We start from the raw sequence: 22364 nt of genomic DNA on the forward strand, positions 1-22364 counted from the left end.
CTTTTTATAGATCATTTTCTAAATTTTCTAAAGAAATAAAATTTGAAAACATTTTCTATATAAAAATAATTTTATTTTTTATATAAAATTTCTACAAAATTTTCCAAAGAAATCAAATTTTGACAAAAATTTCTATAGAAATAAAATGTTGACAAATTTTTTATAAATACAAACTTTTACATAATTTTCTAAAGAAATAAAAATTTGAAAAAATTTCCTCTAGAAATAAAATGTTGACAAGATTTTGTATAGAAATAAAATTTTATATAAAATTTCTATAGAAATAAAATTTTGACAAAATGCTCCATATAAAGAAAATGTTTACAAATTTTTCTATAGAAATAATATTTTGACAAAATTTTCTATCGAAATAAAATTTTGACAAAATTTTCTATAAAATTTCGACAAAATTTTTTAAAGAAATAAAATTTTGACAAAAAATTCTATAGAGATAAAATGTTGACAAAACTTTCTATAGAAATAAAATTTTGACACATTTTTTATAGATATAAAACTTTGATATAATTTTCCATAGAAATAAAAATTTGACAAAATTTTCTATAGAAATAAAAATTTGACAAAATTTTCTATAGAAATAAAAATTTGACAAAATCTTCTATAGAAATAACATTTTGAGAAAAGACACAAATAAAGTTTAGTTAAAAAAAAAATCTAGAAAAGGTCTCCCTTTGTGTTGAAGTAGTAACATCCCCTTGTTGTTGGATGCTAAAAATAAAAAGATATTTATACACCAAAAAATTATCGCTAATAGGAGGGATCGTGATATATAATAATGCTTTTGGTAAGGTTTTCTTCAATATTAGTAGATTATGTTTGTCATCAATGGCAACCATGCCCATCCGAACTTCTAGACAACAATGGTTCGGTAAGAGGGATCTGCACCCCAAAACTTTTATTAACTGGGTACAGACGGACAGGAGGGACGTATAATAATATTTACTATAAATTATTATACCCTGAGTTCAGGGTCAAATCTCATCTTCCTTTTTATGAGAACTTGTTTTTTTCTACAATGTCCTTGGGACGCCCAGATGTCTTGTTTTATTTGCTTAAGCTTAAAATTTCTTTAAAAAATATTCATATCTATAAATTTTAGGTAAATTTAGGTTTATACAAAAGAGCCAATGGATATAAGCCATTTTTCTATAATATTACTTTGGACTTTTGTGAATATCTGAGGACCCGAAAAAGGTTCCCATTCTTTAGAATGTTTTTCGATTCTTTTCGCCCGTATTCGAATATAAATCATTCATGCCCTTTTGCGGTGAGTTAGTTTTGAATTTCAGATAAATCAAATATAATAACAATTTGTGTTTTAATTTTCCTCTATTATTTCGTAGCATGACATCATCGTTTCTAATTGGACTTTAAAAGAAGATATGTTCAAATTGTTTCCTTTACCAGAAGGAGACTATATGTTTAAATTACTTATTGGAATTAATAAGGTATGGAAGGCTGATACCAGCGGTTATGTATATAAAAATGATAAAGCCGAAAAATAATTTAATAAATTAATTGAACTTATCTATATTAATGGTCTAATAAAAAAATTATATATTAGGGCTCTAAAGCCACAATTGGTAGTTGCCACAAGTGGTAGAATTCTACCAAAAAAGGTAGATTTTTTTACTGTTCGGTAGACTGGTAGAATTCTTGATGTTTTAGTAGATTTTGCAAAATATTTCTATCCAATTAAAAGGTACTTTTCAAATTTTCTGTACAAATAAAATTTGGTATTTTTCTGTAGAAATAAAATCTTGAAATTTTTAATAGAAATAAAAAATAAAATTTTTCACAAATTTTTTATAGAAATAAAATTTTGTTTAGAAATAAAACTTTGGCAAAATATTTGATAAAATAAAACTTCAACCAAATTTTCTATATAAATAAAATTTTCTTTAAAAATAAAATTTTGAATTTTTGTGGTAGGTTAAATTAATTTTTTCAAAAATTTTCCATTGAAAAAAATTTTCAAATATTTTCTATAGAAATACAATTTGGACAATATTTTCTATGAAAATAAAAATTTTCAAAATTTTTCTATAGAAATAAAATATTTCTAAGGAAATTAAATTTTTACAAAAATTTCTAATATTTTACATGTAAGTTTTTCTTATCGTTTGGTAGTTTTTGGTAAAAATTTCTCCAAATTTAGGTGGATTATTTTTTTGGTCTCGAGTGGCAACCGTGCTCTCAAGTGAATATTTTTTATTTGCCCTAAATAAGTTTTTGTAAGTTAAAAAAAAACTTCGTTTGTCGAAAATTTCATTCAACCCCCCCCCCCCCCCCCCCACAAAAGAAAATGTTTGGTGTGGGTTAGGGTTTTTACGAACTTGTAATTTCGTATGAAACATTGTCTTTCCGGATGAAAGAATAAGAAAAACATTTTTTGCAATAAATTACAGTGTAATAACAGGATATCTTAAGAAAAACGATATTGTTTATATTGTTTATATTTTTTATCTATTTTTCTTTTCAAGTAAATCTAGCTTCGAAATCTTTGAACAAAGCTAGTTTACATATAAACAGCTTGTGCCACCATTAATTGTAAAATCCAGTTTATAAATATCTCAATTCAAGTTTATACATTCGCATTGTTTGAAAATTATTTGCATATGCTGGTTGTTGTTTGTAGAAGCAATTCAAAAATGAGTCAAATAATTTTGTAAGTATATCTTGGAAAAATGTATTGAAAATGATATACCCCTCTAAAACAATAGCCATACCCTGGCTTGATGCTTGATGTCATTTAATTTGCAATTGTGAACAAATAATTTATGACAATAATGATAATGATGAATTTTAATCCATGTGAATATATTACTACACTGGGTAAAAAAACTGAACACTTTTAAAAGAAAAATGAATTATTTCGTAAGGAAATTGAACTAAATTTATTTCATTTGCTTTTTCGTGTTTTAAAACAATTAGAATTTAATAAAATTTAATGTTACTTAACCTTCATTTACAAAATGAATGAACTAAATAAAGATTTTTTTTTTAAATTTTTATTTCAAATATGTTAATTTAATTGTTTTTCTCATCATTGTAGTATTGAAGTTATATGTTATACTCTCTACAAGCACATCGTCCATAAATTTCCGACACATAAATAAACTGCAATTATAGAGAAGTTTATTCATTTATTTTATTGCTTGTCAAACTAGGGGTTATATTATTGATTTTGTGCAAATAAATTGCCAACAAGTAAGTATAAATACATATTGCATTTTTTTGTAAAAGTTTAGTTAAAAAAATCAAATTGTGAAGAGACAAAACAAAGTGTATACAAGTGAGTCTAACGGATTATTTGAATTAAATTATGTAAGCATTTAAAAGTGTAATAGTTATTGAAGTAAATACACATTGTCTATTTGACGAATTATTAAATGATTTAAATAATAAAAAAAAAAATAAAAATTCGGAATCGAAAGATTTTTTTTTAACGATGGAATTATTCTAGTAAAAGTTGGTTTATAAATCTCTTTTTTGTTTTTTATACCCGAAACCACACAGTCCGGTCCGGGGTTTAATAATTTTGAATCTGAGAAAAATGTATCTAACAGAAATATTGTTTCAATACCGTGTAAAGTATATACCAAATCGATACAGAAATACCTCCTGAGCATAGAAATATTGCCGAAATCTGAGGGGATCTCATCATGTCCGCACATCCGTCCATCTGTCGAAATCACGTTAAATTTCGGTCGAATTCAGATATCTGTTTGAAACTTGACGCAAAGACTTTTTATTGCTATAGGCTAGTTTAAGTTAGCTCTGGATCTTCCAAGCTCCCTTTGACGATTCAGTTCATTATTCCATGTTTTCCTCGATGAGTTTCCACTTGTTCCACCTGGAATTTGCTACGTGATTTTGATGTTTACCCTCAAGAAACGAAACAAAAATTATTCATCCTTAAGAACCAGAAAAAAGAATGATGACGTTAAACAAAAGCAAAGGGATGGATTGGCGGTAGTTTGTGTACTGGTTCCTGATGCTGAATTGAACGATTTTGAGATAATCGTGAACTTTTTCTGTGGCGATTTATAGGAGATGATCTTGATGATGCACGACAGCGGCCTATTACAGTACTGTTGATGTAGAGAGGTGGTAGCTATCGCTGATAGGGTCGATGTGTGTATCGGTGGTGGTCTAGGATGATCGGTAGCTTGTAAGGAAGATTTAACTTCTACGTGTGGGGAGGAGATTTACCCTCAACTTGTGTTGAAGAGTGAATCTCAACTTGTGAGGAAAATTTACCTTCAACTTGTGAGGAAGACTTTAACAGCAACTTGCGAGAACGAGTTAACCTCAACTTATGAGGAAGATCTACCCTGTTCTTGTGAGGAAGACTTTACTCTTAACTTGTGGGAAAGATTTTTCACTCAATTTGTAAGGAAGATTTACGAACAACATGTGAGGCAAATTTGGCCTCAACTTGTGAGGAAAATTTAACCTTCATCTTGGGAGAAACATTTTACCCTATCTTGTGAGGAAGATTTATCGTCAAATGTTAGGTAAGGTTTATCCTCTACTTGTGAGGAAAATTTACGATCACCTTGTGAGAAAGATGTTGCCCTCAACTTGTGAGGAAGATTTTATCCTAAACGTGTGAGGAAGAGTTAACCTCAACCTGTGGGAAAGATTAACGGTCAACTTGAGAGGACGGATTTACCCTCAACTTGTGAGGAAGATTTTATCCCAAACTTGTGAGGAATATTTTACACTCTAACCCGAAAGGAAGATTTTGCCCTCAAAGTATGAGAAAGATGTAATATTTTATTGTCAACGTGTGAGTAAGAGTTACCCTCAACTTGGGAGAACGATTAACGATCAACTTGAGAGAAAGATTTTACCCTCAACTTGTGATGAAGATTTTATCCCAAACTTGTGAGGAAGATTTTACACTCAACCCGAAAGGACGATTTTACCCTCAACTTATAAGAAAGATGTTGCCCTCAACTTGTGAGTAAGATTTTATCCTCAACGTGTGAGGAAGATCTACCCTGTTCTTGTGAGGAAGACTTTACTCTTAACTTGTGGGAAAGATTTTTCACTCAATTTGTAAGGAAGATTTACGAACAACATGTGAGGCAAATTTGGCCTCAACTTGTGAGGAAAATTTGACCTTCATCTTGGGAGAAACATTTTACCCTATCTTGTGAGGAAGATTTATCATCAAATTTTAGGTAAGGTTTATCCTCTACTTGTGAGGAAAATTTACGATCACCTTGTGAGAAAGATGTTGCCCTCAACTTGTGAGGAAGATTTTATCCTAAACGTGTGAGGAAGAGTTAACCTCAACCTGTGGGAAAGATTAACGGTCAACTTGAGAGGACGGATTTACCCTCAACTTGTGAGGAAGATTTTATCCCAAACTTGTGAGGAATATTTTACACTCAACCCGAAAGGAAGATTTTGCCCTCAAAGTATGAGAAAAATGTTATATTTTATCGTCAAGGTGTGAGTAAGAGTTACCCTCAACTTGTGAGAACGATTAACGATCAACTTGAGAGGAAGATTTTACCCTCAACTTGTGATGAAGATTTTATCCCAAACTTGTGAGGAAGATTTTACACTGAACCCGAAAGGAAGATTTTACCCTCAACTTATAAGAAAGATGTTGCCCTCAACTTGTGAGTAAGATTTTATCCTCAACGTGTGAGGAAGATCTACCCTGTTCTTGTGAGGAAGACTTTACTCTTAACTTGTGGGAAAGATTTTTCACTCAATTTGTAAGGAAGATTTACGAACAACATGTGAGGTAAATTTGGCCTCAACTTGTGAGGAAAATTTGACCTTCATCTTGGGAGAAACATTTTACCCTATCTTGTGAGGAAGATTTATCATCAAATTTTAGGTAAGGTTTATCCTCTACTTGTGAGGAAAATTTACGATCACCTTGTGAGAAAGATGTTGCCCTCAACTTGTGAGGAAGATTTTATCCTAAACGTGTGAGGAAGAGTTAACCTCAACCTGTGGGAAAGATTAACGGTCAACTTGAGAGGACGGATTTACCCTCAACTTGTGAGGAAGATTTTATCCCAAACTTGTGAGGAATATTTTACACTCAACCCGAAAGGAAGATTTTGCCCTCAAAGTATGAGAAAGATGTAATATTTTATCGTCAACGTGTGAGTAAGAGTTACCCTCAACTTGTGAGAACGATTAACGATCAACTTGAGAGGAAGATTTTACCCTCAACTTGTGAGAACGATTAACGATCAACTTGAGAGGAAGATTTTACCCTCAACTTGTGATGAAGATTTTATCCCAAACTTGTGAGGAAGATTTTACACTCAACCCGAAAGGAAGATTTTACCCTCAACTTATAAGAAAGATGTTGCCCTCAACTTGTGAGTAAGATTTTATCCTCAACGTGTGAGGGAGAGTTAACCTCAACCTGTGAGAAAGATTAACGGTCAACTTTAGAGGAAGATTTTATCCTCAACTTGTGATGAAGATTTTATCCCAAACTTGTGAGGAAGATTTTACACTCAACCCGTAAGGAAGATTTTGCCCTTAACTTGTGAGAAAGATGTTGCCTTAAACTTGTGAGGATGATTTATCATCAACTTGTGAGGAAGAGTTACCCTGTACTTGTGATAAGATTTACTCTTATGCGCTTTACAGACTATCAGTTATTCCGGATGATAGCGATCGTGTCGAACATATCCCATATATTGTGCACAATATAAGTTAAGTCCGAAGGCATAATCGATACTTCTGCATTTTTATGGGATCGATAACACATTTACCGATTATTTAGTCATCGCCGACAAGTCGTATCGATCCGACATACTGTAAGATTCTTTACAAACACCGACATTCCGTCCGGAATAACTGATAGTCTGTAAAGCGCATTACTCTCAACTGGTAAGAAAGATTTTACCTTCAACCAGTGAGGAAGATTTTGCCCTCAACTTGTGAGGGAGATTTATCATCAACTTGTGAGGAAGAGTTTCAATGTACTTGTGATAAGATTTACCATTAAAATGAGTACTAGCTTTGAGTTTAGCCGCTAAAGTGAAAATTAAATCATCAAAATAAGGCATAAAATTATACATATTTGTTGCAAATTTTATTACAACATGAAGTTATAATAATAGCCAAAAGCAACTTTTCATAAAGTTTTTATTCCTTAAAATGGATTAATAAAGAAAAGTAATCTTGAGAAAAAAGTGATTTAGCGGCTAAACTCGATCTTAATACCCACCTTTACTCTCAACTGGTAAGAAAGATTTTACCTTCAACCAGTGAGAAAGATTAACGCTCAACTTGAGAGGAAGATTTTACCCTCAACTTGTGAGGAAGATTTTATCCCAAACTTGTGAGGAAGATTTTACACTCAACCCGAAAGGAAGATTTTACCCTCAACTTGTGAGAAAAATATTGTCCTCAACTTGTGAGGAAAATTTTTCATCAACTTGTGTGGAAAAGTTACCCTCAATTTGTGAGGAAGAGGTTGACATCAACTTGTAAGGAAATTTTTCCTTCAACTTGTAAGGAATATTTTACCATCAACCCGTGAGGAAGATGTTTCCATCAACTTGTGAGGAAGATGTTGCCTTCAACTTGTGAGGAAGAATTACCATCAACTTGCGAGGAAAATTTTTCATCAACTTGTGAGGAGGAGTTACCCTCTATTTGTGAGTACTATTTTACCGTCGACCCCTGAGGAAGATGTTGACATAAACTTGTAAGGAAAATGTACCCTGAACTTGTAAGGAATATTTATCATCAACCCGTGAGGAAAATGTTGACATCAACTTGCAAGGAAAATGTACCCCCAACTTGTGAGGAAGATTTTATCCTCAATTTGTGAGAAAGATGTTGCCCTCAACTTGAGGAAGAATTTATTCTTAACTTGTTAGTAAGAGTTACCCTCAATTTGTGAGGAATATTTTACCCTCAATCCGTGAGGAACATGTAACCTTCAATCTGTGAGGAGGAGTTACTAACGACTTGTTAGGAAGATTTAACATCAACTTGAGAGGAATATTTTATGCGCTTTATAGACTATCAGTTATTCCGGACGGAATGTAGGGGTTTGTAAAGAATCTTACAGTGTGTCGGATCGATACGACTTGTCGGCGATGACTAAATAATCGTTAAATGTGTTAGCGATCCCATAAACATGTAGCAGTATCGATTATGCCTTCGGACTTAACCTATAATGTGCGCAATATATGGGATATGATCGGCACGAGCACTGTCGTAAAGCGCATTACCGTCAACCCGTGAAGAAGAGGTTGTCTTCAATTTGTGAAGAAGTTTTTACCCGCAACTTGCGAGAACGAGTTACCCTCAGCTCCTGAGGAAGACTTTACTCTCAACTTGTAAGGAAAATTTTACTCCCAAAAATGTGAGGAAGATGTTGCCCCCACTTATGAGGGTAACCCTCAAGCCGTGAGGAAGATGTTGCCGTCAACTTGTGAGGAATATTTTACCCTCAACTTGTCAGGTATATTTTACCCTCAACCGTTGAGGAAGATTTTAAGCTCAACGTGTGAGAAAGGTTTTACCTTCAACTTATAAGATTTAAGATCAAAATGTGAGGAATATTTTACGTTCAACTTCTACGGAAGATTTACCGTCGTCTTGTTAGGTAAAGTAACCCTCAACTTGCGAGATCGAGTTTCTTGTGGAGAAGATATACATCAACTTGTAAGGAAGATTTACAATGAACTTGTAAAGAATATTTACTCTAAGCTTGGGAGGATAGTTCAAAACTTGTCTGAGAAAAAAGAGTGCGAGAGATTTCCTTATCTCGAAGATCCATTTACACGTCTCGATTGTGGGCAAAATTCAGGCGACCGTGGTTCCACTTCTTAGAGGTTTGACCATATTTATACATCCAGAAAAGGAATATGATCAACTCCTAGAGCAAGATGTTAGTTTCGGACGGTGAACATGTTTTTAGCTACCATATTTCGTCGGACTGATATCGACAACAATCTCTGATATCTGATTTCGATAACAATTTTATGTTTGGTGAGAAAACAACATCTTGCGGCAAAAATATTGTTTTCTTCCCAAACAAAAAGAATATTTTGCTCAATGAGGTGATAATATTCCTTTTATGCGTGTACATGTTGTTGTGATGGCGATATGGGTATTAGACTGATACAAAGTTATAGTTTATTAGAGTGGTACGAAAAATATGTGAACTATAATTTATGTGGGAAATATGTGGTGTTTCTATAGATTTTTTATTATTATTAGAGTGGTTTATACTAAATATATATTAGCATGGTTAGAAAGATAATGTAACTACAGAATATCTTCGTCACATTGTTGTTTTTTTTTTTTTATTTTTTGTTTCTTACAGAGAAATCTATGCGCAATCCCATGGAAATATCACAAAGAAAACTTCTGTTGAAGTTCCTTTAAGTTTTCAGTATACCTTTAAAATGACTTCCTTCAGAGCAGCCACAAATCATTTTTCGTGTTGTCTAAATGAGGCAGTTCAAATATTGGCATCGAGCAATTCCTTAAACGAATTCAAACCACAGACTATACCACAATTTTTTCGTACATGTTGCCAAAAATATAGCAATTTACCAGCTTTGGTTGTAAAAAATCAAACCTTCGATACATCCCAAATTCAAGAGAATTGGACCATTATTAGCTACAGAGAATATGAAATCAATGTAAAAAAGGCAGCCTTAGCTTTACTCCATTTGAATGTGAAACCACGAACCTCAGTTGGAATATTGGCCTCAAATTGTCCCGAATGGTTTTATATACATTTGGGAGCAATACAAATCAATGCTATATCCACGGGAATTTACACCACAAATTCATCAGATACTATTCATCATGTTCTCCATACATCTGAAGCCTCTGTGGTAATAGTTGAGGACAGTCAACAATTTGAGAAAATTCAGAATATAAAAGAAAAACTGCCAAATTTACAAGCCATTGTCCAATTACGGGGTCCATACGGTTTCAGTAAATCTGAAAAGACAAAGGGATATTATCGATGGATTGATTTAATGCAAATGGAATGGAATACGGATTTAAATGAAGAATTGCATTTAAGAGATCTTGCATTGGCGCCCAACGATTGTGCTTTGCTTATATTCACTGTAAGTTATGTGGGTGGATATTAGAAAATATTCTCTCTCTCATTCTCTTTTCTTTCAATTTCTAGTCTGGTACTGTGGGTATGCCCAAAGGTGTTATGGTCTCCCACGATGCCATTCTCTATACTGCTCAAGCTGTAAGCAAATCCCTCCCTAATCTTTGTCAAGGAAATGAGACTATCATCAGCTATTTACCTTTAAATCATATTGCTGGTCAATTTTTTGACATCTTCATGGCTATGTTGAATGGTACAAAAGTGTTTTTTGCCGATCGAAATGCATTAAAGGGTACGCTTGGCCAAACCATGATTGAAATGAAGCCTACAAGGATGCTTGGTGTTCCTCGGGTTTATGAAAAACTGCAAGAGAAATTAATGTCTATGGAGGCAAACTACTGGACAGTATTTAAAAAGTTAATGGGATGGGCCCGAGAAGTCACGCTGGAATATCATCTTAATCCAGGCAAGAGGTAGTAAAGTATATTAAATTTTAATACCTTCAGCGAAGATAGAGAGCAAATGTTCGAGTCATCGGTAGACATTGTGGATCTACCGATGTTTGGGGCATATAAGTGGAACTTCTAATTCTAATTGATTAAATGGTTATTGTTAGGGACGGTGTGGTGGCGGTAATGAACGGTGTAATACTGACTGATGACGGACGGTGTGATGGAAGCTGGTGATGGAGAATTGCGGGGTGATAATGGCGTTGGCCCGACTGGTACTCATGAACGAGGGTGGCGATGATGTCATGCCAACTGGTGACCGTGAATGAAAATGGCGATGATGTCTTGCCGACTGGTGCTTGTGGAACGGGGATGGCGATGATGCTGGGGTCGTATCCCTTCGACTTGTGTAAATAGAAGAGGGAATGGAGGGGATTCGGCTATACTAGCACTCGGGTGATGCGAACGTATGGCGTAGGTGACGAACTGCGTATATGAACAAATCGCGTAAGCAGACGAACTACATATGCGGACGAACCACGGAAGCACACGAACTGCGTAAGCGAACGAATCGCATATGCGAACGAACCGCGTTAGGCGGGAGCTAGTATAGCCTTGGAAAAGAGGGGATGGCGAGTTACAATAGTTGGATGGGAACGAATCGAGTTAAATACAAAGGTAGATGCGAACGAATCCCGTTAGTTTGAATCGGCTGCTGCTATCGGAAGTTCTGCAGCGATTGATGTCACTCGGTCTACTGTTCGTAAGGCTTCGGATCATTCATGCCATCATCTCGAAAATCCCAATTTTTAAGCTGACAGTAACCACAAATCAACGAGAATTCCCCACATACACTTTATTTATGTTGGGTATCGAAAATCGCTTCCTCCTTGTATTACTTGTACCTTCCCCAAATAAAACAATGACTTTGCACATAGCATTGTATGGAAGAATGTGCGTATGGTACCCACCACCATAGAATGATGATGGGGGCATAATAGGGTTGTCATTCCGTTTGTAAAATATCGAAATATAGACATCCGACTATAATTCTGTATATATATAAAATTCAAAGTATGTTTATTTATTTGTATGTTCCGGGTAAGCTCGGAAACGGCTGAACCGATTAACTTTATATATTCGAAGAACGTAGAGGCGATTATGTGGTGAAAATATGGTACCTCTTTTTTGATATCCGGTGGGATAGGGGACCTCCCCCTTGCCGGACTTTTTCAAAATTGGAAATTGGCAATGTCTAGACAAAGATGCGCTTTTTTATTTTTCCCTATTTGGTCGGGGAGGGGACCTACCCATTGCCACACATTTTTTTAAAGTACAGTGAAAAAAATGAATTCTCTGATTTTCTTAAGAATTACAGAGAACATGACGCGAGGTTATACAATTAATATGGGGTACCTGATTTGTTAATATTTGGACGTGGAGGGCGACCACCCCTTGACCCACTTTTATCCGATTTGCTTGAAGAGGGCGTCTAGAGAAAGATGCGCTACCTTATTTATCGATATTTGGTCGGATAGGAGGACCTCCCCTTTGCACGACTTTTTTAAAGTAGTTACAGTGAAAAACTAAAATTTTCTGGCTTACTGGCGATTTGCGGAGAACTCCCCCAGGTTATGATATTTATATGGGATACCTGAGTTTTTTGGTCGTGGAAAAATAAAAGGGCTCTTTTCCAATTTACTTGAAATTTACAGAGGACGTGGGGGAGGTCATGAAATTAATATAGGGTACCTAATTTTGTGACATTTGGTCGGGAAGAGGGGCATTTTGAACATTGATTTGATGATGATTTGCTTCAAATTTTCAGGAAAGGTTGTGGGTGACGTCTACACAAAGATACGCTAAACCATTTTTCGATATTTGCTCGGGGAGGGGACCTCTTCTCAAACTAAAAAAACAAAACTAAAATGTTCAAGTTTAACAGGATGGCTGATAAGTCCCCGGTCTAACAAAGAAAAACACATTTTTTTTGTCAAAATTAGTTTTTATTATTCAACATAGTTCCCTTCAAGAGCGATACAACGATTATAACGACCCTCCACTTTTTTGATGCCATTTCGGTAGTACTCCTTCGGTTTTGCCTCAAAATAGGCCTCAGTTTTGGCGATCACCTCTTCATTGCAGCCAAATTTTTTCCCTGCGAGCATCCTTTTGAGGTCTGAGAATAAGAAAAAGTTGCTGGGGGCAGATCTGGAGAATACGGTTGGTGGGGAAGCAATTCGAAGCCCAATTCATGAATTTTTGCCATCGTTCTCAATGACTTGTGGCACGGTGCGTTGTCTTGGTGGAACAACACTTTTTTCTTCTTCATATGGGCCGTTTTGCCGCGATTTCGACCTTCAAACGCTCCAATAACGCCATATAATAGTCACTGTTGATGGTTTTTCCCTTCTCAAGATAATCGATAAAAATTATTCCATGCGCATCCCAAAAAACAGAGGCCATTACTTTGCCAGCGGACTTTTGAGTCTTTCCACGCTTAGGAGACGGTTCGCCGGTCGCTGTCCACTCAGCCGACTGTCGATTGGACTCAGGAGTGTAATGATGGAGCCATGTTTCATCCATTGTCACATATCGACGGAAAAACTCGGGTGTATTACGAGTTAACAGCTGCAAACACCGCTCAGAATCATCAACACGTTGTTGTTTTTGGTCAAATGTGAGCTCGCGCGGCTCCCATTTTGCACAGAGCTTCCGCATATCCAAATATTGATGAATGATATGACCAACACGGTCCTTTGATATCTTTAAGGCCTCTGCTATCTCGATCAACTTCATTTTACGGTCATTCAAAATCATTTTGCGGATTTTTTTGATGTTTTCGTCGGTAACCACCTCTTTCGGGCGTCCACTGCGTTCACCGTCCTCCGTGCTCATTTCACCACGCTTGAATTTTACATAGCAATCAATTATTGTTGATTTCCCTGGGGCAGAGTCCGGAAACTCATTATCAAGCCAAGTTTTTGCTTCCACCGTATTTTTTTCCTTCAGAAAACAGTATTTTATCAAAACACGAAATTCCTTTTTTTCCATTTTTTTTCACAATAACAAAAGTTGCTTCACAAAAGACGGTCTATCTCACAAACTAATTGACTTACAGACGTAAAATTTTGACACGAAACATTTGAAGGTTGGTACTATATAAAATTAATATGCATTTAAGCCAACCTGGAAATTTATAAAGGCAATAAGAGACTTGAAGGAAAGTTCCCAGATTTTCTTGATATTTTCAGGGAAGTTTAAGGGTGTTATCCACTTCTGTATTTGTAGATGTTTGGTTCGGAAAAGTGACGTCCCTTTAAAAAATTAGAGGAAAATCTAACCTTCTCCGGTATACTTGGAATTTACAGGGAACGTGGGAGAAGGTGATTAAATCAATACCGGAGTGGGTTCCAAATTGCCCGATTTTTTAAAAATTGAAAGTAGAGGGTTGTCCAATAATGGGAATTTGTGATTGATTTTTATAAATTTGTTAAATCAATTATATATTTAATGCATTTTAAAATACTTGGAATTTACAGGGAACGTGGGAGAAGGTGATTAAATCAATACCGGAGTGGGTTCCAAATTGTCCGATTTTTTGAAAATTGAAAGTAGAGGGTTGTCCACTAATGGGAATTTGTGATTGATTTTTATAAATTTGTTAAATCAATTAAATATTTAATGCATTTTAAAATTTAATTAAAATTTTAATTGGCAAAATGTTATTCTTTATTTTTGTTCAGTGTGTGCATACACGAGGAAAGAGTAACCTGACCCCTGATTTAATTGTCTTACACATTTCAGTGCCTTCGTTTTCAGATCACAACATTACAATAATATTCCCCATACGCCCTTGAATCTTTATTTTTAGAAAATCTCTGTCATATCTGAAATATTGCATTGCCTCTCTCTGGGTGTCACGATGTCGGAAGAATTTGGGTTTGGATAAGTTGAAAAGCTGTTTCATTGGTGGTGCCCCAGTACCGAAAGAGTTGAAGTTATTTTTTATGAGTTTGGATCAGCCCCTTACCGTTTGTTATGGATTATCGGAGACATGCGGTATTGTGGTATACAATTTTGATTATAATGATTTGGAAGCAGTGGGTAAACCCATAGGAGATATTGAAGTTAGAATAAATAAGGACACTGGAAATGGAAAAGGAGAAGTAAGAAAAACAAAATATTAATAAAAAATTAAAAAAAAAAAGAAAAATCTATACAGGATTTTTCTATTCTTTTTTTTTAATTTTTCATTATTTTCTTTTGTGAGCAAACAAATTACATTTGAAATTTTTGAAATTATTTTCAGGTTTTAATGCGAGGACGTATGAATTTCATGGGTTATTTAAAGGAACCCCAAAAGACCAAAGAAACTCTTACCGGAGATGGATGGTTGTTAACAGGTGACATGGGTCATCTAAACTTGGAGGGGAATTTATATATCAATGGTCGTATCAAGGAATTGATTATCACTTCTGGTGGGGAAAATATGCCACCCAATTACATAGAAGATCTTATCAAAAAAGAGTTGCCATGTCTCAGTAATGTAGTGGCAATTGGAGATCGAAGAAAATATGTTACTGCCTTGCTTACTTTTAAGGTAAAAGCAAATTTAATATATTGCTGTCAATTAAGTTAATTGAAAATTTCATTTCCCCTAGACCTTTATAGATCCTGAAACGGGTTATCCATTGGATATTTTACTACCAGAAGCTGTGGATTGGTTGTCTTCTATAGGTCAACATTACACTCACCTTTCACATATGCTTCATATTCAATTGCCTGATGATTTACAAAATTTTGATCCCAATACAGTTCAAATAAAATTGGATGATCCTATCTACAGGGCTTTGGAAGCTGGTATAAAACGGGCAAATGAGAAAGCCATATCAAATGCTCAAAAAATTCAATATTTTTCGGTATTGCCTCATGATTTTTCTGTACCAACTGGGGAACTAGGTTAGTAAAATTTATTTAATATTTATTTTCTTTCTATTTTTTTCTATTTTTGTTGTTTTTTTTATGTATTTTAGGACCTACTCTTAAAAGTCGTCGCAGTTTTATACATGAAAAATATACTCAATTTATAGAGGAAATGTATCAAAGGGGTGAAAACATCTGAAGAGAGCCAATCTTTGACATCTTATGCAGAGAGAATATTTCAAGGGCTGTCCTAGAGCACCAAACAAATTTGAGGCTTATTAACAAAGATTATGGATACTATCTGTGTATTAAAGACAAATCTCTTTGATATAAATATACTTTATAGAAATTATCTATATACAGTGAAACCTCTCAAACTTGGACACTCTGAACACCGGACACCTGTCAAAAGGGGACATTTGATCGGTGAAATTTGCTATATGCTATACACTGAACGACTTTCAAGTGTGAACAAAATATAGGCGACCGTGGATATCTACTTCTCAAAGGTTTCACTGTATACAAACAAAAAAAAAATATTTTTCTCGTCAATCACGAAGTTCGTTGATCCAAATAATTTTTAATTGAAATGTCTTCAATCATAGAAATGATAGTATCAATTAAAACAAATTATTGATCCAACTAAAAATTAATTGATACTATTAGGTTTTAATGTTTGTGATTGATTTTTGTTTCAATTAAACAATTTGTTGAATCAATTAAATTTTTAATTGAATAGTTTTTATATCCTCCACCATAGGATGGGGGTATATTAAATTTGTCATTCCGTTTGTAACACATCGAAATATTGCTCTAAGACCCCATAAAGTATATATATTCTGGGTCGTGGTGAAATTCTGAGTCCGTATGTTGAAATCACGCTAACTTCCGAACGAAACAAGCTATCGACTTGAAACTTGGCACAAGTAGTTGTTATTTATGTAGGTCGGATGGTATTGCAAATGGGCCATATCGGTCCACTTTTACGTATAGCCCCCATTTAAATAAACGGACCCCCAAATTTGGCTTGCAGACTCTCTAAGAGAAGCAAATTTCATCCGATCCGGCTGAAATTTGGTACATGGTGTTGCTATATGGTCTTTAACAACCATGCAAAAATTGGTCCACATCGGTCCATAATTATATATAGCCCCCATATAAACCGATCCCCAGATTTGGCTTGCGGAGCCTCTAAGAGAAGAAAATTTCATTCGATCCGGCTGAAATTTGGTACATGGTGTTAGTATATGGTCCCTAACAACTATGCAAAAATTGGTCTACATCGGTCAATAATTATATATAGCCCCCATATAAACCGATCCCCCGGTTTGGCTTGCGGAGCTTCTAAGAGAAGCAAATTTCATCCGATCCGGCTGAAATTTGGTACATGGTGTTAGTATATGGTCTCTAATGACCATGCAAAAATTGGTCCACATCGGTCCATAATTATATATATCCCCCCTATAAACCGATCCCCAGATTTGGCTTGCGGAGCCTCTAAGAGAAGAAAATTTCATTCGATCAGGCTGAAATTTGGTACATGGTGTTAGTATATGGTCTCTAATGACCATGCAAAAATTGGTCCACATCGGTGCATAATTATATATAGCCCCATATAAACCGATCACCAGATTTGGCTTGCGGAGCCTCTAAGAGAAGTAAATTTCATCCGATCGAGCTGAAATTTGGTACATGTAGTTAATATATGACCTCAAACACCCATGCAAAAATTGGCCCGCATCGGTCCATAATTATATATAGCCCTCAGATAAACCGATCCCCAGATTTGACCTCCGGAGCCCTTTGGAGGAGCAAAATTCATCCGATTCGGTTGAAATTTGGTACGTGATGTTAGTATATGGTATCCAACAACCATGCATGAATTGGTTCATATCGGTTCATAATTGTATATAGCCCCCATATAAACCGATCCCCACACTGTTAGAAAAATATGTTTTTCATATGTTCCGATTTAAACAAAATGTGTTTCGGGCACGATTTTAAACCACAATATATTTAAGTGCAAACATGTAATGTTCCTAAACTAACACTAAATGTTTGGGACATCTATGTTAATATGTTAGAATATATTATGTTTGGGGTATGAATGTTTCATAAAAATCATATGTGTGAATACAAACATATATAAATTTACAAATTTCGACTAAACATACATATGTTGTGATATTTTATTTAAAGTGACCGAGAGAGTATAGAGAAAGAAATAGAGATGGAAACCGGGAGAGTTGACGAAAGATATCAATATAACACAGCAAAAGAGTCAAAAGAGAACAATTTCTGTGAAACCGCTTGTATGTTGTTTCGGAAAACTGTTTTATGATAAGGCCAAAAATTTGATATGTTTAAGTCTAAATATTATTTAATTTGAATAAAGAGAATATACATTCTGAACCAAGAGAATAGACATTTGAAAAACAAACAGCTTATGTTTTCGCCTTGAGAGCAGCATTTTATGTATGTGTGGACATGTGTTTTGTTTATCATTTTGGCATTATGGGCACAATTTTTTTCTTGGTTCGTTAAAAGAAATCAGGGGTCTTCATAAAAATAACGAAAGGGCACTATACTCTTTTTAGAGTATAGTGCCCTTTAGTGACAGTAAAATGAAATAAGGAGGAAAGGAGTGAAAAATTACACAGTAAAATGTAAAAAAACAAACTTTAGTTCTTCTTTATTAAAAAGTAGTCCACGAGGAGTTGACGGACACCATCAAATATAAAAGCGGGCATTAAGTTCGAGTTTTACAGCTAAAACAATTTAAAAAGTTTATTTTCTTTAAAATGAATTATTAAAGAAAAATAAAAGGAATTTTAGAGCGATGGTGTTAAATGCTAGTAAAAAACTGTTCACTCCTAAATAAATTTATGTTTATATTATAAAATTATGTATGTATGTTTATACTCGACTCCACGTTCTTCTTTTGTTAGTTTTTGAATTCTTTCCAAATTTTAAAGTTTTGTACAAAAACAGTTTTTTATTACAAGATTGTTATTTTTGCAATAAAAAATAATATTTTATCCAAAAATCAGTCAATTTCGTTTATATCAAGCACTGTTACTGACTATAAATCTTTAATAACGCATATTTCGAAGTTTCATTTAAAAAAAAAAATAATATAGTATAAATATAAATGTGTAAATTAAAAAACAAAAAAAAAAAAAAAAAACAAAAAAAATGTTCGGTCGGAGCAGGGATTGAACCCACGACCCTTTGCATGCAAGGCAGACATGCTAACCACTGCTCCACGTGGCAAACAAATGTATGTTTCTGTTAAATAATGTTATGTTTGCATGGGCTCGTGGGCGCTGCAAACTATGCTATATAAATGTAACTTAAAACGATAATTATCTACTGGTGACTATAACAGCTACGTAGCCCAGTGGATAGTGTGTTGGCTTACAAACTGTATGGTCCTCGGTTCGATTCTCCGTGCAGGCGAAAGGTAAAATTTAAAAAATTTATAAAAGTGAATAATTTCTTCAACATTATTTGTATTACAGAAAAAGGTGCCAATAACTAAAAAATTTCGTGGAAGTGAAAATTACGAGTATGTTAGGGAATGAGCACAATCGTGTTTGGGAGAAATTCTTCCAAGCATATAATATTTTTGGCTCAAAATGCTTCCAAACATATAATATGTTCACATAAAACAAACATATTAATGTTTCGGCAGTATGCAATAATATATGTGCTTCCTGCAAAATATGTTTGGAACATATGTTAAAGAAGCGATTTTTTTTGAGGGTGCAGATTTGACTTCCGGTGCCTTTTGGAGAAGCAAAATTCATCCGATCTGATTGAAATTTGGTACATGGTGGTAGTATATGATATTTAACAGCCATGCCAAAAGTGGTCAATATCAGTGCATTATCATATATAGCCCCCATATAAACCGATCGCGAGATTTGGTTTTGGAGGCTCTTGGAGGAGCAAATTTCATCCGAGTCAGTTGAAATTTGGAACATTGTGCTAGTACATGGCCGTTAACAACCATGCCTAACTAGGTCCATATCGGTATATAGTTATAAAGGGTGGTTAAATTGTAAGGGCCGACGTTGAATGTGAACCACATCTAAACGCCAAGTTTTTTTTCCGAATTTTATTTGACATTTCTCTATTTCAGACTTACTTAATTTGAACCATGCAGAGATACACAATCCAACAACGTGTTAAAGTTATCGAGACATATTATGATGTGGATGAACAATTTTCGAAGAAAATCATCTTCAGTGATGAAGCACATTTTCACCTCAGTGGATTCGTCAATAAACAGAATTGCCGCATTTGGGCGAATGAGAATCCAAGAGTGATTGTCGAAAACCAATGCACCCACAAAGAGTGACTGTTTGGTGCGGTTTATGGTCTGGCGGCATCATCGGGACGTATTTTTTCCAAACTGAGGACGGTCAGGCAGTTACTGGGAATGGTGTTCGCTATCGTGAGATAATAACGAACTTTTTATGGCCCGAATTGCAAGATATGGATGTGGACGATAGTGGTTTCAGCAGGACGGTGCCACTTGCCACACAGCTAACGAAACAATGGCTCTTTTGCGCAACAAATTCAATGGCCGTGTTATCTCACGTAATGGCGATGTCAATTGGCCGCCAAGATCATGTGATTTGACACCGTTGGACTTTTTTCTTTGGGGTTATTTTAAAGGAAAGGTGTACGTCGATAAGCCAGCAACAATTCAAGAGCTAAAGGATGAGATAATTCGGCATATTAACGGCATAGAACCTCCATTATGCCTCAGCGTCATCGAAACTTTGGACCATCGGATGGAGGTGTGCCACCTAGGTCGCGGCGCCCATTTGGCCGATATTTTGTTCCATACATAATTGAGTAATACCAATACATCATAATAAAATAAAACAAGTAAGGAAAGTCTGCAGTCGGGCGGTGCCGACTATATTATACCCTCCACGACTTTGTAGATCTAAATTTTCGATACCATATCACATCCGTCAAATGTGTTGGAGGCTATATATAAAGGTTTATCCCAAATACATACATTTAAATATCACTCGATCTGGAAGAATTTGATAGACTTCTACAAAATCTATAGACTCAAAATTTATGTAGGCTAATGCACTAGGGTGGAACACAATGTTAGTAAAAAAATATGGGAAACGTTTAAATCTGAAGCAATTTTAAGGAAACTTCGAAAAAGTTTATTTATGATTTATCGCTCGATATATATGTATTAGATGTTTAGGAAAATTAGAGTCATTTTTAAAACTTTTCGACTAAGCAGTGGCAATTTTACAAGGAAAATGTTGGTATTTTGACCATTTTTGTCGATATCAGAAAAACATATATATGGGAGCTATATCTAAATCTGAACCGATTTCAATCAAATTTGGCACGCATAGCAACAGTGCTAATTATACTCTCTGTGCAAATTTTTAACTAAATCGGAGTTAAAAATTGGCCTTTGTGGTCATATGAGTGTAAATCGGGCGAAAGCTATATATGGGAGCTATATCTAAATCTGAACCGATTTCAATCAAATTTGGCACGCATAGCAACAATGCTAATTCTACTCTATGTGCAAAATTTTAACTAAATCGGAGTTAAAAATTGGCCTCTGTGGTCATATGAGTGTAAATCGGGCGAAAGCTATATATGGGAGCTATATCTAAATCTGAACCGATTTCAATCAAATTTGGCACGCATAGCAACAATGCTAATTCTACTACCTGTTCAAAATGTTAACTAAATCGGAGTTAAAAATTGGCCTCTGTGGTCATATGAGTGTAAATCGGGCGAAGCTATATATGGAAGCTATATCTAAATCTGAACCGATTTCAACCAAATTTGCAACAATGCTAATTCTACTCCCTGTGCAAAATTTCAACTAAATCGGAGCAAAAAATTGGCCTCTGTGGTCATATGAGTGTAAATCGGAAGAAAGCTATATATGGGAGCTATATCTAAATCTGAACCGATTTCAACCAAATTTGGCACGCATAGCTATAATGCTAATTCTACTCCCTGTACAAATGTTCAACCAAATTGGGGTAAAACTCTGGCTTCTGGGACCGTATTAGTCCATATCGGGCGAAAGATATATATGAGAGCTATATCTAAATCTGAACCGATTTCAATAAAATTTGGCACACTTGACTATAGTACTAAATGTTCTTCTTGTGCAAAATTTTAAGCAAAATTGGGTAAAACTCTTCCTTCTGGGGCCATATAAGTCCATATCGGGCGAAATATATATATATGGGAGCTATATCTAAATCTGAACCGATTTCTTCCAAAATCAATAGGGATCTATTCTGAGCCAAAACACATACTTGTGCCAAATTTGAAGTCGATTGGACTAAAACTGCGACCTAGACTTTGATTACAAAAATGTGTTCACGGACAGACGGACATCGCTACATCGACTCAAGAGCCCACCCTGAGCATTTTTGCCAAAGACACCATGTGTCTATCTCGTCTCCTTCTGGGTGTTGCAAACATATGCCCTAACATATAATACCCTGTTCCACAGTGTGGAGCAGGGTATAATTACAATAATTTCCTAAATAGTTTGTGTTTTATTCAAAATCAACATCGGCCCTTGAAATTTTAACCACCCTTTATATGGCCGTTAACAACCATGCCTAACTAGGTCCATATCGGTCTATAGTTATATATAGATAAATCAGATAAATCGATCCCCAATCACACAAAAATTTGCCCATATTAAATTCATAATTGTATATAGCCCCCTTATAAGCGACCGCCATATTTCAATTCAGGCTCTCTACCACGTATGGACTAACTCACAATTTAGAAAACGATGTTAAGAAGTTTTAATATACCACAACCCAAGTAATTCGATTGTGGATCACAGTCTTTCGTAGAAT

The 22364-nt window shown here is 34.9% G+C and overlaps 1 protein-coding gene across 3 annotated transcripts; it reads left to right on the forward strand.

Annotated features, from left to right (window-relative positions):
- Positions 1 to 3184: 3184 nt before the first annotated feature.
- On the forward strand, positions 3185 to 15832 carry LOC142223689 (long-chain-fatty-acid--CoA ligase heimdall-like). Of its 3 annotated transcripts, none has more exons than XM_075293545.1 (7): positions 3185 to 3228; positions 9353 to 10112; positions 10178 to 10578; positions 14429 to 14723; positions 14867 to 15157; positions 15219 to 15516; positions 15591 to 15832. In XM_075293545.1, the coding sequence occupies exons 2-7, from the start codon at positions 9435 to 9437 to the stop codon at positions 15677 to 15679; spliced, it is 2052 nt and encodes a 683-aa protein (XP_075149660.1). In that variant the 5' UTR covers positions 3185 to 3228; positions 9353 to 9434; the 3' UTR covers positions 15680 to 15832. The 3 variants fall into 3 exon arrangements, with proteins under 3 accessions (XP_075149660.1, XP_075149659.1, XP_075149658.1); XM_075293544.1 differs by lacking the exon at positions 3185 to 3228 and adding an exon at positions 3274 to 3313; XM_075293543.1 differs by lacking the exon at positions 3185 to 3228 and adding an exon at positions 3286 to 3345.
- The last annotated feature ends 6532 nt before the right edge of the window (positions 15833 to 22364 follow it).

Source organism: Haematobia irritans, chromosome 2 (genome assembly GCF_050003625.1).
Source record: "Haematobia irritans isolate KBUSLIRL chromosome 2, ASM5000362v1, whole genome shotgun sequence".
Lineage (NCBI taxonomy): Eukaryota > Metazoa > Arthropoda > Insecta > Diptera > Muscidae > Haematobia > Haematobia irritans.